Genomic DNA, 14,926 nt, shown 5'->3' with positions numbered 1-14,926 from the left:
CACCCCAGTGGCCGCACTGTGCATGCTCTGACGGTGGGTTCCAGGCCACTGTGTCCAGGCAACCCCACGGCTGGCCCTGAGCAGTCACCCTCTGTGCACACTGTCCTCCAGCCCGGCACACCCTGGGCTCCCGGGGGTCCTGTAGCTTGACCCACAGGAAATGCACCCCCACTCGTAATGGAGAAACACGGATCTCTCCACACCTCCTCCAGCAGACCCCTCAATAGGTCAAAGCCCCACAAACCAGGCAGGGGTCTGCCCACATGTGGTGGTGCCCTGCACCAGTGATGCCCTCATCAGCCTCTTTCAGACCTGCCTTTACGTGCACCAGCAGATGAGGGTGCTGGCGAGGATGGGCCACCAAGCCTGAGCCAGGCTGCCAGCTCCGAGCTGTGTGACTCTGGACAGGGTGCCTCAACTCTCTGAGCTGCACTTTCACCTACAAATGAGGGGCAGACTCAGCAGCTGCCAGGCAGGGCAGTTGGACGCCCACCCAGGACAGACCCTGAGAAAGGCTGATCCCTTGCCCCTGCCATCCCTCACTGACCCACACATCGCCCCTTCCTGCCAGGGCAATATCCAGGCTCGGCCAGTGTGCCCCAAAACAACAGCTTAGGACCCATTCTTTGCCTCTCCCTCTGGCAACCCCAGGTCAGGACTCACAGGGGCACAGGGGCACAAGGGCCTGGGGCAGGGTGGGCACCCTCTCCACCGCAGAGGCCCCATGCTGGGTCAGGGTCTTATTGGAGGCCGGACTCTGGGATCACCTCACCTCCCACAGCCCCACAGTGCCCTCCCTCTCCCACTCTGCCCCGAATTCCGGTCCATAGGTTTTTCCAAGAGCTGCACAGCTCTGGAATTGGCCTGGGAGGGGGCACATTTGGGCCGGGAGGGGTAGGAACAGCAGCAAACTCTGGTCTCATCTGGAATCGTGGTCTGTTGTCCACCAGGGGCCTGGGAACCAGCCACCCCCTTCTGCTCCGGGGCCAGCGGCCTGTCCTCAGGGTCACTGCTATTTCTGCCAAAGGGGAGAGGTAATTATAGCCCGGCCACTGCCAGCTGGCCCAGCTTTGCGATCCAGCAGAGAGGGCTGGAGACGGGACGAAGGCCACAACAGACCCGGCCCTGCCAGCGGGCAGTGGTGCCTCCAGACCAGAGCCCTCGGGAAGGAGGCCTGGGCGGGCCTGGCCCGTTCACCTGTGTGCCCTGCAGTTCTGCCCGAGGCTCATCTCTCAAGGGCCTGGGAGGGGTGCTGCCGGCCAACAGGGTCCAGGACCTCACTGGACTGTGCCCCACAGGGAGATCCCGAAGAGCCTGTTTCTGTCCCTCAGGGAGCCAGGAGGGAACCAGGTGAGTTCCGGCCCCAGGGAGAGGGGGCTCACTTCCGCCTGTTTCTGTCCCTCAGGGAGCCAGGAGGGAGCCAGGTGAGTTCCAGCCCCAGGGAGAGGGGGCTCACTTCCTGCTTGGGTGTGAAGATGCCAGTGCAGAGAGATTGCCAAAGGCAGGCGCAGGTGGGGAACCTGCTCCAGTTGGGCAGCAGGTGCGGGCAGAGACTGGGCAGAGCACACACTGATGACCCTGAGTGACCTGGACAAGCTTCAGGGTGGCCACCCTTCCCCCTTCTCCTGGGACTGATGGTTTCCCTAAAACGGAGACAGTCCCAGGCCCCCCCTGTGTCCACACTGAGGCCGGGCCGCCTCTGGGGGAAGCAGGGAACATGGCCACTTCAAACCTAGCAATGGAGGTGCAGGTCTCTGGCCACACAGGAGCCTCCAAAGTGCACCTGATGTTGAGCGAAACAGCCTGGGCAGTGGGAGAAGGGGCTGCATTCTCAGGGGAATGCAGGGAGCCGTGTCAGGCATGAACCCGGCCAGCCTTCCCCGAAGGGCCCTGGTGGGTGCATCCTCCGAGGGCAAGTCTACGCAGGCCCAGCCTAGCAGGAATGGATTCGTTACTCCAGTAACTGGAGCCTAGTTCTCAGCATTTGGGAATCCCTGAGAACTGGCTCTTTTCTGAGCTGAGTCAGTCAGAAGGAATCCCTGTCTTGCCCTGTGTGGCCATGGGACCCCCACCCAGCACTGGACACCATTTCTTGGGCACTACCGAGCTTTGCAGTGCCCTGGACAGTTGGCAAACAAGCCCCATTCCACATATAGGAGGGAGGGCCTGGAGGGTCCCCCGCCCTGTCTGTCTGGAGCTCTCGAGGCCTAGGGTGGCCCCTGTACCCAGCAGATGAGCAGCCATCACCCGGTACTGCTGTGACCCTGAGCCCTAACTGCACCTCGGGATGTGAGGGCCCATCTAGGCATGGAGAGGGGCCTCAGAGGGCCACCAGGCAGCTCCTGCTCCTGTTCCTACCCGGTAGGGCCTGCAGGCACCTGAGCAAGCCCAGCGGGCGGTCAGCCCAGCCAGGGGCCTCCTCACAAATTCTCCCTCTTACTTAAGTCGAGCACGCATGTTGTCTGGGGAGCTGCCAGCGTGGTTCCAGTGGTGAGCGTTGGGCTGGGAGCCGCAGCTTTTCCCAGGAGCGCAGCCACCCCGCCTGGCCATGCTCTGCCTCCGCCCTGCAGAGGAAAGGCCAGCAAGGCGGTGTCCATGGTCCCGGTCTTCTTCCACGGGAAGAAGGCGCAACCTGCACCTGCAGCCCCAGGGCCATTGGGTTAGGCCTGTGGCCAAACTATCAAGGTGCTGGGAGACTGAGGAGGCCCAGCTCCACCTGGGGCCACCAAGCCCGTGGTTGACGGCCTCCCCATGGACCGGGCTGTCCCAAGAGCACCAAGTCAGCTGGGGCCCTCAGGGCCGCTGAGGCCACTGCTCAGTGTCGCCGTAATGGAAACTTCTCAGCTGGTTGTGAGCCGCAACGGCTCTGGTTCACACCCTGCGACAGCGAGGCTCTGACCGTCAGTGGATCTCGGGGCCGGTCAGGCGGGTGAGCCACCCCGGAGGTACAGCACCAGCAGGAGCCCAGGTGGGCAGAGAGAGAGAGAGAGAGAGAGAAGGTGTGTGTGTGTGTGTGTGTGTGTGTGTGTGTGTGTGTAAGTGGTGGGGGTGGGGGCTGTGAGTCTCCAGTTTCTCCCAGGGAGGTCTCTGGCTTCCCAGGAGCCTGGCCCCCTGTCTCCAGCCCCCAAGTGAGTTGCCCTGGGGGAGGCTGCACCTGCAACAGGGAAGCAGGGAAGCCCGGCCTAGCCTGCGCTCGCTCAGGCCCCGGGACCCTCTGCCCCTGGAAGGCTGTGAGGCTGCCGTGTGAATGGGCGCAGGTGAGGGGTAAGCCAGGAGTGTGGGGCCGCACGCTCAGAGCCGAGGAAGGGCTCTCCCATGTGGGGTGGGTGGGGTGTCGGGATTTCTCACTAGCCAGCTGCTGCATGGGGGACCCTGCCCGCCTCGATGAACCCTCAGGGAGGACAGAGAAACATCAGGAGGTGGGCTGTGGGTGAAGGGCGGGTGGCGCGGGCAGGCAGAGGCAGCGGCCTGGGAGGAGGTGGGAAGCCAGTAGGCGGCGTCCTGGAGGACGGGGCAGGAGTGGGAGGGAGCAGCAGTGGCTGGGCCCCAGAGCTTGGCGTTATCCGAGCCACTGAACCAGGCGAGAACCACTGGCCCCCCTGCGCCCCACTGCAGGCTGGTCTCGATGAGGAAGGACTCAGCACTACCAGGACCGCTGGGCTCCATCAGTGCCCTCACGTCCTCAACAGCTTCAAGATGAGGTGGGGTCTCTGGGGTACTGGGCTAGACCCCCGAAGACTGTTGGAGGGTCACACCCCAGACCAAGGTCCTGGGCCTCGGCCCTCGTGGCCCCACCTCCCACCAGCAGTACGGGCCGGTCATGCCCACAACTGGCAGCTCTGGGTCCTGACTCCAGCCTCTGTCCTAACCCAGGCTCTGAAACCTGGCAGGCCGTTCTCCCTCTCTGGGCCTCAGTTTCCCCTCCGCCAGGGGGCTTGGTGCCCCCTCTCAGTAGAGGAGCTGGTAAGAACCCCCCAGCCCCCCAGCACCAAGGGAGGCACCGTGGGGTTCCTGTTCCCAGAGCGGGGGTAGAGTCCCCTCGGGTGGACGCGCCCTCCCCAGCAGCGGGCCTAGCGGGACACTTATAGGTCCAGGCTCCGAAGCTATTTTCCGCCCTTTATCTCCCATCTGTCACGAGGCCTCCAGTTACACACTGTCCCTGCCAGAGGCCCCAGGCGTCCCCGCCCCCACTTGCCGAGTGTGCCAGAGCCACTCCTTCCCTGCCTCCAGTGGGGAAAATGAGGCCCAGGGAGGTCACGCCACTTACCCGAGGTCACAGAGCCAAAGAAGGACAGAGCCCAGGACTTGAGCCAGGCCTCCCTTCCAGAAGGGGAAGCGTGAAGCCCAGTTAGGGAGGGGATGGCAGGGCTCAGGGAGGCTGCCTGGGAGCAGAGCGTGGCCCATGGGAAGGTGCATCTCTGGAGAGGGGACCCCAGGGCTCAGGGAGGCTGCCTGGGAGCAGAGCGTGGCCCAGGGGAAGGTGAGTCTCTGGAGAGGGCCCCAGGGCTCCAGGAGGGGAGGTGTCATCCCACAGAAAGTTCTGACTGTCCAGACACAGCCAGAGCCACCTGAGCTCTGTTCCTGGGCACATTCCCTCCCCGAGTGATGCCAACAGTGGCTGATGGCACAGAGCACAGGCACGGTGTGGACTCGGGGCTGCGCACTGACTCCCACCCTCACGCGAGCCTGCAGAGGCTGCTGCTCTCCTCACCCCCATTTCACAGCTGAGCACACCAAGGCCCAGGCAGACTAGGAGACTCGCCTAAGGTCACACGTGGCCACACAAGGTGCTCTGAAGCCCGCACCCGAAGAGGGGGAGGTGCTGCCCCATAGGAAGTCCCGATTGTCCACACTCCAGCAGAGCTCTGTGCCCCAGAAGGCGAAGTCGTGTCCTCTCCAAGTTATGCTGCTCAGCAACAGACGGTTAACGCCACAGCCAGGCACCCTCACAAACACACTGCCCACGCATGCACCTTCACATACTCACACTCTACACAAACACACACACATTCACCCACACATACGCAGAGACACTCACACACACACGCACACGGGCACATGCATGGACACCCACACACACACTCACACACGCATGCACATTCACATGCACGCACACAAATGCAAGTACACATATGCACACATAGGCACACCTCCATGCACACATTCGCACACACAGACACCCCACACGTGCACACTCTCACACTTGCACACTCACACATGTGCACGGTCACACATGCATGCACACTCCGTTGCATGCAAACACACTTGCACACTCAGGGGCATACTCACACATGTGTGCACTCACGCACACACGTGCACACACACTGTTTTCCCACCATCCCTTGGACAGACCCCAGGCCAGGGAGGGGTGAATAGCGAGAGCTGCTGGCAGGAGCTGGGGGAGACTGCGTCCAGCCCTCCATCCCTGCACGATTCCATTGGCCCAACCTCTCCAGGCCTGTTTCCTCATGAGGAGTGAACCTGGCTGGGCGCCCTGGAATGCTGCTGCAGGGTCACCTGGCAAGGGGCTGTGGCCCCGGGCACACCAGCCAGCCCCAGGCCGTGCGGCCCCAGGAAATGACCCCGAATGCACAAGCCTCCTTCCGCCGGGCAGTGGGAGAGCCCAGGCTCTGGGTCCAAGAGGTCACTGGGGGGCTCTGCTCCACCCCCAACCCCACCCCGAGCTTTAGCAGAGTTTCTGTCCCACCCAGGGTGGAAACTGAGTCCAGGGCATCCAGAGAGCCCTTCCAGCCCCAGCCCTGCTATGCACAGGCGGTCAAGGTTGCCCTGCCAGGCCGCATCCCCAAAACAGCAGGACAGGCCTGGCACTGCGGCTTCCCTAACCCTGGGGATCACGCAGAGCCCACATTCCAGGTGACCTGGCCCCAGGAGACGGGGCCCCAGCTCGGCTGGGCCTGCAAGCACAACCTCTCCCGCAGCCACTATCTGAGAGCAGGTCCCGAAGATAAGCCGCCCCTCCCCGCCAGCCCCCTGGACGGCAGCTCCTGCCACAACCCTATTTGCAATAAAAACCTGATCCTGCGATAGTAGAAAATTGCCCTTTTTTGAAATAATTGAACCCGTCCAGACAGTGTCCTCCCAGCCATCATTCACAGGGCGCTCTGCTTGTCTGCAGTATTTATGCCTGCTTGGGGATGCGGTCACGGCCACTCTGTTATCTCCTGTAGAGGACGGCACTCGGCTGCTGGAGTCACTGCAGTATCCACCCAAACCAGCTGCCCCCACAGGCCTGCCCTGCACCTCTGAGGCACCCATCCCTTTGGGGGACCCTGGAGGAGTTGTCCTTGAGGACCATGTAGGCCCCTCACTCTCACCCTCCCCATTCTCAGCCCTTGGGGGCAGGCTCCTTGGAGGACCACCGGGAGCCAGGGAAGCACCTCAGGAAATGCGAACACCTGCCCTGTGAGGGGCAGGGGTGGCAGGACCCTCCAAGGACCCCAGAGCAGGGGAGAACCTGAAGGGCAGCAGGAGGCCCCCACACTGCCTCCTATCCAGCTGGGAGCAGGGCAGGGAGGACCTGGCCTAGCATCAGCTCCCAGGAAAGCCCCAGCCCCCTCTGGCCTCAGTTTCCCAACCTGCAGCAAGAGAGGCAGGCTCATCACCCCCAGAGCCCTTGAAAGACAGACACCTGCACCTGCACAGATGCCCGGTAGGCACTGCACCCCTCTGTAGGGAGGAGTGCCCAAAAGTCAAGAACCCTGCCAAGGCTGTGAGAGAAAATTCACACTTGGAGGGCTCCACCAGTGAGCAAGAATGAGGAGAGCACAGCCTCTGCCGCCAAAGACACGGGGGTGGAGGCGAGGAGGCGCCATTCACAGCCAGGAAGCAACCAGCGCAACAGTGGAGGGGACAGAGAGACAGAGACAGAGGTAGAGAGATAGAGAGAGAATCAGAGAGAGGCAGGGGAACAGAGAGATGGAGACAGAGAGATAGAGACACAGAATCGGGGGGCGGGGTGCAGAGAGACACACACAGAGAGAGTGTGAGCTGTGCTGAGGGGTGGGCCCCCAGGAGCCCAGGGGCGCCCCACCAGCACCAGCCCAAAAAGGTGGGCATGACCCTCTGGGAAGCCTTTCTGTGGGCCCAGCCTCAGAGCCCTGGCAATTCCCAGTCCCCAGCCCCAGGGCTTCCCGCTACGGAAAGGAGACAAAGCGAAGATGTTTCTTGCAGCCCTATCCATGACCTCCAAACATGCCTATCCATGACCTCCAAAATGACATACTAAAATGCAACCCTCATGAATACCCAATCATTGAGGGTGACTTTCAGTGACGGGACCTCGGCCCAGTGGAATATTATGCAGCCATTAAAGATGATAATTATGAAGACTGTGGCAGCAAAGGAAATTGCTTGCGATGGCATGTCTGAACGAGCAGGGAACAGGATTTATCTGCGCTGGGGACACCACAGAGGAAAAGTGGTGTCTGCTCAACAGCGTGGCCGGTCACAGGCCCCAGGAAGCCAGCCTGGCTTCCGGGGAAGAATTTTCTCCTCCTCTTATTTTCATTCCTCTGAGTGCCACTTGTGCAGTAAATAAGAAATAACGTCTTTGCTTATCTTAGGGCCATGTTCCAGTAAATGAGGACTGCAGCAGGGGCCTTGAGCCCTGACTCCCGGCCAGAGACACCACGTCAGACCAGAAAGAATGAGGAGGCCGCGTGGGGCCCGTGGGTGTGCAGGGCAGAGAGGGTAAGGCGGGCCGCCGGGATGCAGGTTCTGCAAGCTGGCCTTCCACTGGGGGCTGGAGGGGGCAGGGAGCAACAGAGGTGGAAAGGCCGTCCTCCACCCCAGGAATCAAGGGATGATAGGAGGAGGGCAGGGGGATCACTGAGCACTGGGGGGAGCCGTGGGGGGGCAATGTGTGCCTTGAAGGATTTGGTCTGGCAGAGGGGGTTGGAGGCCCCCAGGTGGGGCACAGCTTGGCAGAGGAAGTGGGAGCCATGGAGGGCTGTGGAAGAGGCAGCCCAGGGAGGAGGGTGTTGGAGGAGGGAAGAGGGTGGAGAGAGGACAGGTCAAGACTGTCACCAAGGGTCAGTGTTAGGGTTAGGGGCCCAGACCTCAGACCCTGAGGCTCCATCCAGCCTCTGAGGCACTGCCAGGCTAGGGCCACAGGCACAGCAGGAGCTGGGCCGGACTCAGCATGGGCAGGCCTCACGCCCTCACGGGGCAGCCTCGCCAGACACCAAGCAGCAGGCTGTGTGCAGCGAGCAATGCCCCAGCCAGGAACAACCTCAGAGCTGGCCCGGCTCCCAGGGTGCCTCAGCCCCAGTTGTCACCGTGTCACAGACAAGGATGCTGAAGTTCACAGCAGCCCAAAACTCCCGCTCCATCTTCCTGACTCAGGCTGGGCCCATACACGTGAGCAGACCAGCACGGAAAGGGCCCAGGTAGGCGAATGTGCAGGAGCTGCCCCCGCCTGCAGCCTGGGAGCCTCAGCCCCAGGGAAAAGGAGAACGAGGCCACCAACCAGCCCTCCTCACCGCCCTGGCCCGGCCCCTGCCCCATGGAGCTTGCAAACTCTGGCCCCTTAGCCAGAGCCCCTCTGCCATTGCAGCCCCCTCCCCCTGTCCACATGTCCTGGGGACCCTGTCCAGCAGCCTGAATCTGAGACAGCGGGCAGAGGAAGAGAGGCTCAGTGGGGCCTTGCATGAAGAGATGGGGGCAGGAGGGACTCCTGTCTTGCCTGGGCCCCTGAGGCTGAGTCTGGCTGCCCGGCAGTCCCTGTCCAGGAGCTGCCCTTCACCCTACAGGAAGTGACAGGCCCAGCATAGCGCACCAGCCAGGACAAGGTACAGGTTCCAGGACGGTGCTGCTGGGCCCCACACGGCTCAGACCTGGGTCCCAGCTGGCCTCCTGCCGGGGACTCACCAGTCTGCTTCCCGCCCCCGCCCCAGGAGGACAACAGGAAGTGCCCCCCCTCCATCCTGAAACGGGGCGGGCCAGAGCACCACCGCCCAGAGGCCAAGCCCCAGAGGACCTCGAGGCGCGTGCGGTTCCGAGAACCCCCAGCGGTGACTGTCCACTGTAAGAGGGCACCCGCAGCAAGCAGCTGGGAGAGGGTGGGGTCAGGCAGAGGGGGGCGGGGACTGCAGCCACACCCACACAGCTCTGGCAGGGCCCAGGACATGGGGGGGCCGTGGCCACCTGTCTTCAGGGGCAGAACCCCAGTAAGACCTGGGCCCCGGGGTCATCTGGACACACAGTCCCGGTCCATGAAACAGCAACTGGAGGAAAACATGAGGGCGGATTCTCAAATCATGACTGTCCTCTTGAGGAAGTGTCAGGACCGGGCTGGGCCTGGGTCTCTCACTGATGAATAGTCTCAGGGTCCTTCGGGGGTGCAGGGTGAGACAAGAGGGCGGGGGCACCCGATGGACTGAGGCAGGTGCCCCCAGCTGACTCTCCATTCTCTTTCCCAGACATTGCTGACAGGAACACCACAGCCACTGTCAGGGGTGAGTTCTGAGCCCACATCCCTGTGCCCCAATGCCCCCTCCGTGGGTGCACCCACCCTCACTCCCTCCCCGAGGGAGGTGTCACAGGGACAGGGCCTCTAAGGAGTCCCCAGTTGGGGGGGGTCTTGTTGCAAGAAGACCCCAAGAGGCTAGGGAGGGGCCATGGGCAGGGACAGGGTGGAATCTCCCCATCCCTTCCCCACCAGCCCCAGTCCTCCAGGGAAGGGTCGGCTGGCTGGCGCTGACCCTGCCTGCCCTCTGGCCACAGTGCCCGGCCGGCCCAGGCCACACGGCGGCTCCCTGCTCCTGCAGCTGTGTGTGTGCGTCCTGCTCGTGCTGGCCCTGGGCCTATGCTGCGGCCGGGCCAAGCCCGTGGCAACGGCACTGGAGGACCTGCGGGCCCGGCTCCTCGGCCTTGTCCTGCACCTGCGGCACGTGGCCCTCACCTGCTGGCGCGGCCTCCTGCGGCTCTGACGGGCAGGACGGGCAGGGCTTCCAGGAGAGCTCCAGCACTCCGGGGGCTCCGAGACAGCCTGAGCCCTGGCCCTGCTGCTTGGTGAATCATGGGGGCCAAGAGGGGCTGCTGCCTGAGGGCTGACTAGGAAAAGGGGGACCCCGTGGCGTGAGATCGGACATGGGGGGCACAGCGGGCAGCCCTACCACACTAGTCAGCACAGCCCTCCTGTCTCCTGTGTTGGGTCCATGTGAGATTTTATCAGAGGATTCGACTGCTAACAGTTGGGGCTCCCGAGGCTCACCCAAAGACCCCTCCCTCGTCCCAGCAGGAACTCCTGCTGCTAGGGCCTGGCCCGGCCATCGCCGTGTGCACCCTCTTGAGGAGGGGGACACACTGCCTGTGTTTGAGCGGCTGCTTGGAGGAGGCAAACCCAGCCTTTTGCGATTATGGCCTGTGGGGAACCCAGACCTCGAAACCCCATGGGGAGGGAAGGGTCTGGTTGTCAAGGTGGGTCCCTTTGATGTGAGGTGCCATCCTCTGAGCCCAGGTCTGACCCCCTACCCAGCCCCGTGAGTCTGGAGAGGCCCCAGGGGAGGACCCCTCACTGGGGGTGGCTTCAGGTGTAGAAGCTGAGGGGACAGCAAGGGGCCCAGACACCCCTGACCTTCAGAACAGCCATCTGTGCCCAGCTCTGCAGGCCAGGCGCACCCAGCCGAGCCTGGGGCCAGCCAGCGCCACCCACCAGCTGGGACCTGTGGGTCCCGGAGACTGTCTGTGGTTGTGGCTTTGTAGCCAGATTGCAGAGCTGAAAGGAGCCCTGTGGGTGACAAACACCAGGGGCCTCTCCAGACCCTATGCAGGGGGAGGGCTGAACAAAGCAGGGAGACCTACGGTTAGACACCAGGCAGAACTGCGCAGGAGAGACACAGGGACAATCAGACCAGTGTCCTCGAGGCTAGCCTGAGGCGCAGGGCACGGCCGATGATCCATCCGGTGGTTCCTCTCTGTCCCACCACTTAACTGGGGGACACCGTTCTATTAAAACACACCGTGGCTTCCTTCAGTCTTGGTGTTTTTATAGAAATGAGAAAAGCCAGAACCGATTTGCTACGGAATCGGCCTCAGTGGCCAGAGTGGATGTCCTGGGCGCCTGGAACCTCCTGGTCTCCTGCAGGCCTGGGAGTGGATGTGTCCGCTCAGGCAGGGGGCTAAGCAAGCCCCTGGGTCTTGAGGGATGCCTGCTGGCTCCCTTCGCCCTGCAGTCAGGGTGTGTCCCCACAACTCCCGGTGCCAGGGAACAGGCGAAGTGGTCTCCAGGGTCGCTTCCAGCTTTGGAATCCAGGGAGCCCAGAGTTGCAGGTGGAGGTAACCAAAGGGGCTGTTTCCAGAAGTGGCCCAGAAGGGACCATGGTGGGGGCTCCCCCGGGGACCCTCCAGTATCATGTTCTCCCCACGGTCACCAAGCCCCACTCACCCAGCCCATCCCACCCCACCCCAGGAAGGAGGATGGGCAGGTTCCTTCCCCATATTCTGGACGTGGAAGCAGCGCCTCCCAGAGGCTGGGTCTCTCAGGGCAGTCTCAGGCCCAGGCTCAGCCCTGTGTGCTTGGGCCACCCCTCCAGCGCTGGTTCTGACGGGGGACACCGCCCAGGCCAATCTCCCCCAGCCGCTGCTGCCTGTCCACTGCAAAGGCAACGCAAGGACGTGCCTGGCTTTGCGGGGTCCCACGCTACGACCCCAGGTGTTTTTGAATAATCATTGCTCAAAGATGGGCACCACACCCCCAAGAAATCCTTCGAAATGGATCCTCCCACCTGGGGAAGCTGCACGGGAAGCAGTGAGACTCAAAGCCACTAGAAAATGTACAGAGAGGAAGGCAGAACCTTGGGAAGGCCAACTTCTAATTCCTAAAAGCCTCGGACATGAAAGGCTCAAAGCCTGAGCACACTGTGTGTGACCCACAAATTACAGACAGTTAGAACCACGAGCCAGGCCAGCCGACGGCGGAGAGGGCAGACAGAAGCCCCACACGCTCCTCCTCATCCCTGTTGGAGACTCGGGTGCTTTTGTTTTTATTTTGATTTTGAGGAATAGACACATGTAAGCTTAAGGATCTTTACTTTCAGTTTAGCCAGAGTGGAATTAGAACAGGGATATCATTAACAGACAGCCAGGAGAGAAGCAAAGGCGTCTCAGAAGCAACTTGGTGGACCCGCCTCAGGAACCCCGGGTCATGCCTGCCCTTCCCGCCTTCCTGCCTGGGGAGAGGCCCAACCCCCTGAGGGACCGTGGAGAGCCCACGACCAGGGCCCCCAGCCCCTGCCCAGCACACTCCAGGCCCAGCTGCCCCTTCGCAGGGTGATGTGTCTGGGCTCCCGGGACAGCCCAGTCCGGGGTGGGTCTGTGTCTGCATGCAGCCGAGGATTTCCGTCACCCTGGCCATGGGGCTGTTCCAGACCAGCTCCTGGGATCCAGCAGTGCAGCCCCCAAGGACAGACCCAACCGGAGCCAACCCTCAGGTTCCAGAAGCCACCCCTGCCTCCTGCCCCTCCTTCCAGGGCCCTAGATGGCTGTGGCCTGGATCAGCGCTGGGCAGAGGGTGAGGCAGGAGCCACCCACCTTCTGCTGGGGACGCAGACAAGGAGCTCTCTGGACTGGAAAGTGGGTCAGGGCTGTCCAGTGGGTCAGGGCTGGCAGGGGAGACAGGGGACCCATCAGCTCAGGGGGCCTCGGATTCTGTCCCAACCCCTTCCCTCGAGGACCTGGCTGCCAGCTGGATACTCAACTCGTCCCCAAGGCCAGAGCCCCCTTGAGCTTCCGGAGCTTTGATCCCCCCGGCCTTGACACCCCCGATGGGCAACTGCCCTAGCCACAGCCTGACTGCTCACCTGCCAGCCTCACTCCCCGGACCCAGGATGATGCCCCCACCAGGACCCTCCATGTGGACCCAGGCACGTGGCCTCCAGGAGGCTGGTGTCCAGCCACCCAGAGACAAGCCAGCTGCTGATGGTGGACAGGGTGGGTCACAAACACAGGGAGCCAGGGGCTCGCCTCTCCCCGGGAAGGTGGGCGCAGCAGCAGGGAGCACTTGGCAGCACTCGAGCCAAGAAATGGACAGCCCCTCATCAAGCCCCGGGTGAGGAGGCCCCCGTCCCTGCCCCCACCCCAAAACGAGTACTCTGGAGGTGGACCCTGGGCTTTCCTGAGGGGCAGGGTCCACAGCCAAGCAGCCCCCTACCCTGGGGTCCCAGGTTCACATCCCAGCTCCTCCACTTGCCTCTGTGGGGCCTCAGCACACAGACTGCAGAATTCAAAGGCAGCTCCCTCCTCTCTCAAGTGGATGCTGGGCGCGGGAGCCCATGGGAGGGGCAGAGGGGCTGTCCACACAGCACCCATGGCTCCCATCACGCACACAATGCTCACAGGCACATGCACACGCACAGGTGTGCACATGCTCACATGCACTTACTCATGCTGCACGCACTGCAGACACACCTGCCTAGGCACTCACACCTACACATTCCTCCTCACACATACATGCACACTCATGTCACAGGTAATCACACCCTCACACTCACTCACATCCTCCCAGGCACACTCACAATCAAGCCTTCACATGCACAACAGTCACACCCTCACATGCAGTCACACCCTCACATGCAGTCACACCCACATGCACACCCATGCACACTCATATCCTCCCATGCACTTGCACATGCAGTCACACATTCGCACTCTCACATGCACATAGTCACACTCTCATGCACACTCAGTCACACCTTCACATGCAGTCACACCTGCACTCACACCCACACATGCACTCAGTCACACCTGCACATGCCGTCACACCCTTATATGCACACTCAGTCACACCATCACATGCACAAGTCACACCTGCACTGTCACACCCACACATGCACTCAGTCACACCCGCACATGCCGTCACACCCTTTTATATGCACACTCAGTCACACCATCACATGCACAAGTGACACCCTCATATGCAGTCACACCCTCACATGCACAGTCACACCCTCATATGCATTCACACCCTCACATGCAGTCACACCCTCACATGCACACTCATGCACACTCATATCCTCCCATGCAGTCACACACGCACATGCAGTCACACATTCACACTCGCATGCACAAGTCACACCTGCACTGTCACACCCACACATGCACACTCAGTCATATCCTCTCGTGCACACTCAGTCACACCTTCACACGCAGTCACACCTGCACTGTCACACCCACACATGCACACTCAGTCACATCCTCTCATGCACTCACATACACAATCACACCCTCCCATGCACAAAGGCACTCACAATCACATCCTCCCATACCCACCCACACACAGACCCCTGCCATGGCTCCTGGAGCAGTCCTCTGTGTGGTGCGTGTGCCCCCGAAATCCCCAACCAGATGATGCCCCCCACTCTGTGGAGCTCAGATTACCACTTCCCTGACCCTCAGCCAAGCACAGACAGGACCCGCACACAGTGAGGTGAACTCACAGGCCTCAGAAGCCTCCCTGAGCCTGGCCAGAGGGTCTCCCAGGCCTTTGGCACCCACCCAGGAGGGGGACTCAGCCAGGGAAGGGGCCAACCTGGGGCCAGAGGCTGGAAGGCGCCATGAGCTCCTCCCCACACGCAGCCTCTGCCTGGGTGGCAGAATTCATGCAGAATTCGTTCAGGGCTCAGTGACGTCTGGCCACCCCTGGGCCAGCTGGCATGGAGACAGCATCCGGCCAGGGTTGGGGGAGACAAGCTGGACGCCCTCCACACAGGCTGGCCAGTCAGGTCCTGCTGCAACAGCCACGGGGCCCTGTGCGAGGCCTGGAGGTGCCCCCCGCCCCCGCCCCATACCCATAGTCTCTCTGCACCATCCTCATCAGGGAGCCGGCACCCACCCAGTCCACTGCTAGGCTCACAGGTGGGCACTGGGGCGCTCGCCTCACTACACGTGGTGTCGAGGGGACACACGC

At 62.2% G+C, this 14,926-nt stretch overlaps 1 protein-coding gene and 1 pseudogene across 4 annotated transcripts; one reads left to right on the top strand and one right to left on the bottom strand.

The window, feature by feature from the left end:
* The first annotated feature begins 1,065 nt into the window (after positions 1-1,065).
* C22AH14orf180 (chromosome 22a C14orf180 homolog) lies at positions 1,066-11,895 on the top strand. Of its 3 annotated transcripts, none has more exons than XM_003276200.3 (5): positions 1,066-1,350; positions 7,584-7,710; positions 8,916-9,045; positions 9,441-9,476; positions 9,745-10,996. In XM_003276200.3, exons 2-5 carry the CDS (start codon positions 7,600-7,602, stop codon positions 9,948-9,950), a joined length of 483 nt encoding a protein of 160 aa, XP_003276248.2. In that variant the 5' UTR covers positions 1,066-1,350; positions 7,584-7,599; the 3' UTR covers positions 9,951-10,996. The 3 variants fall into 3 exon arrangements, with proteins under 3 accessions (XP_003276248.2, XP_012353429.1, XP_004091862.2); XM_012497975.2 differs by having other exon boundaries at positions 1,111-1,350; positions 9,789-10,996; XM_004091814.2 differs by lacking the exon at positions 1,066-1,350 and adding an exon at positions 2,475-2,968 and having other exon boundaries at positions 9,745-11,895.
* A 139-nt stretch (positions 11,896-12,034) lies between these two features.
* Positions 12,035-13,407, bottom strand: LOC115832396 (annotated as a pseudogene). The gene has a single exon (XR_004027892.1). The product of XR_004027892.1 is annotated as an uncharacterized LOC115832396 (transcript).
* Between the last annotated feature and the right edge of the window lie 1,519 nt (positions 13,408-14,926).

The sequence above is a fragment of the Nomascus leucogenys genome, chromosome 22a, assembly GCF_006542625.1.
Source record: "Nomascus leucogenys isolate Asia chromosome 22a, Asia_NLE_v1, whole genome shotgun sequence".
Lineage (NCBI taxonomy): Eukaryota > Metazoa > Chordata > Mammalia > Primates > Hylobatidae > Nomascus > Nomascus leucogenys.
Note: the sequence above shows the minus strand (reverse complement) of the source record. Positions and strands in the feature narration are given on the sequence as shown.

What these genes read in the sequence shown, in the direction of transcription:
- C22AH14orf180 (XM_012497975.2), top strand. Translation starts at nt 7,600, where the DNA reads ATGAGGACTGCAGCAGGGGCCTTGAGCCCTGACTCCCGGCCAGAGACA. An exon ending in CCCAGCGGTGACTGTCCACT is followed by an intron (nt 9,046 to 9,440) that starts GTAAGAGGGCAC and finishes TCTCTTTCCCAG; the next exon opens with ACATTGCTGACAGGAACACC. An exon ending in CACCACAGCCACTGTCAGGG is followed by an intron (nt 9,477 to 9,788) that starts GTGAGTTCTGAG and finishes CTGCTCCTGCAG; the next exon opens with CTGTGTGTGTGCGTCCTGCT.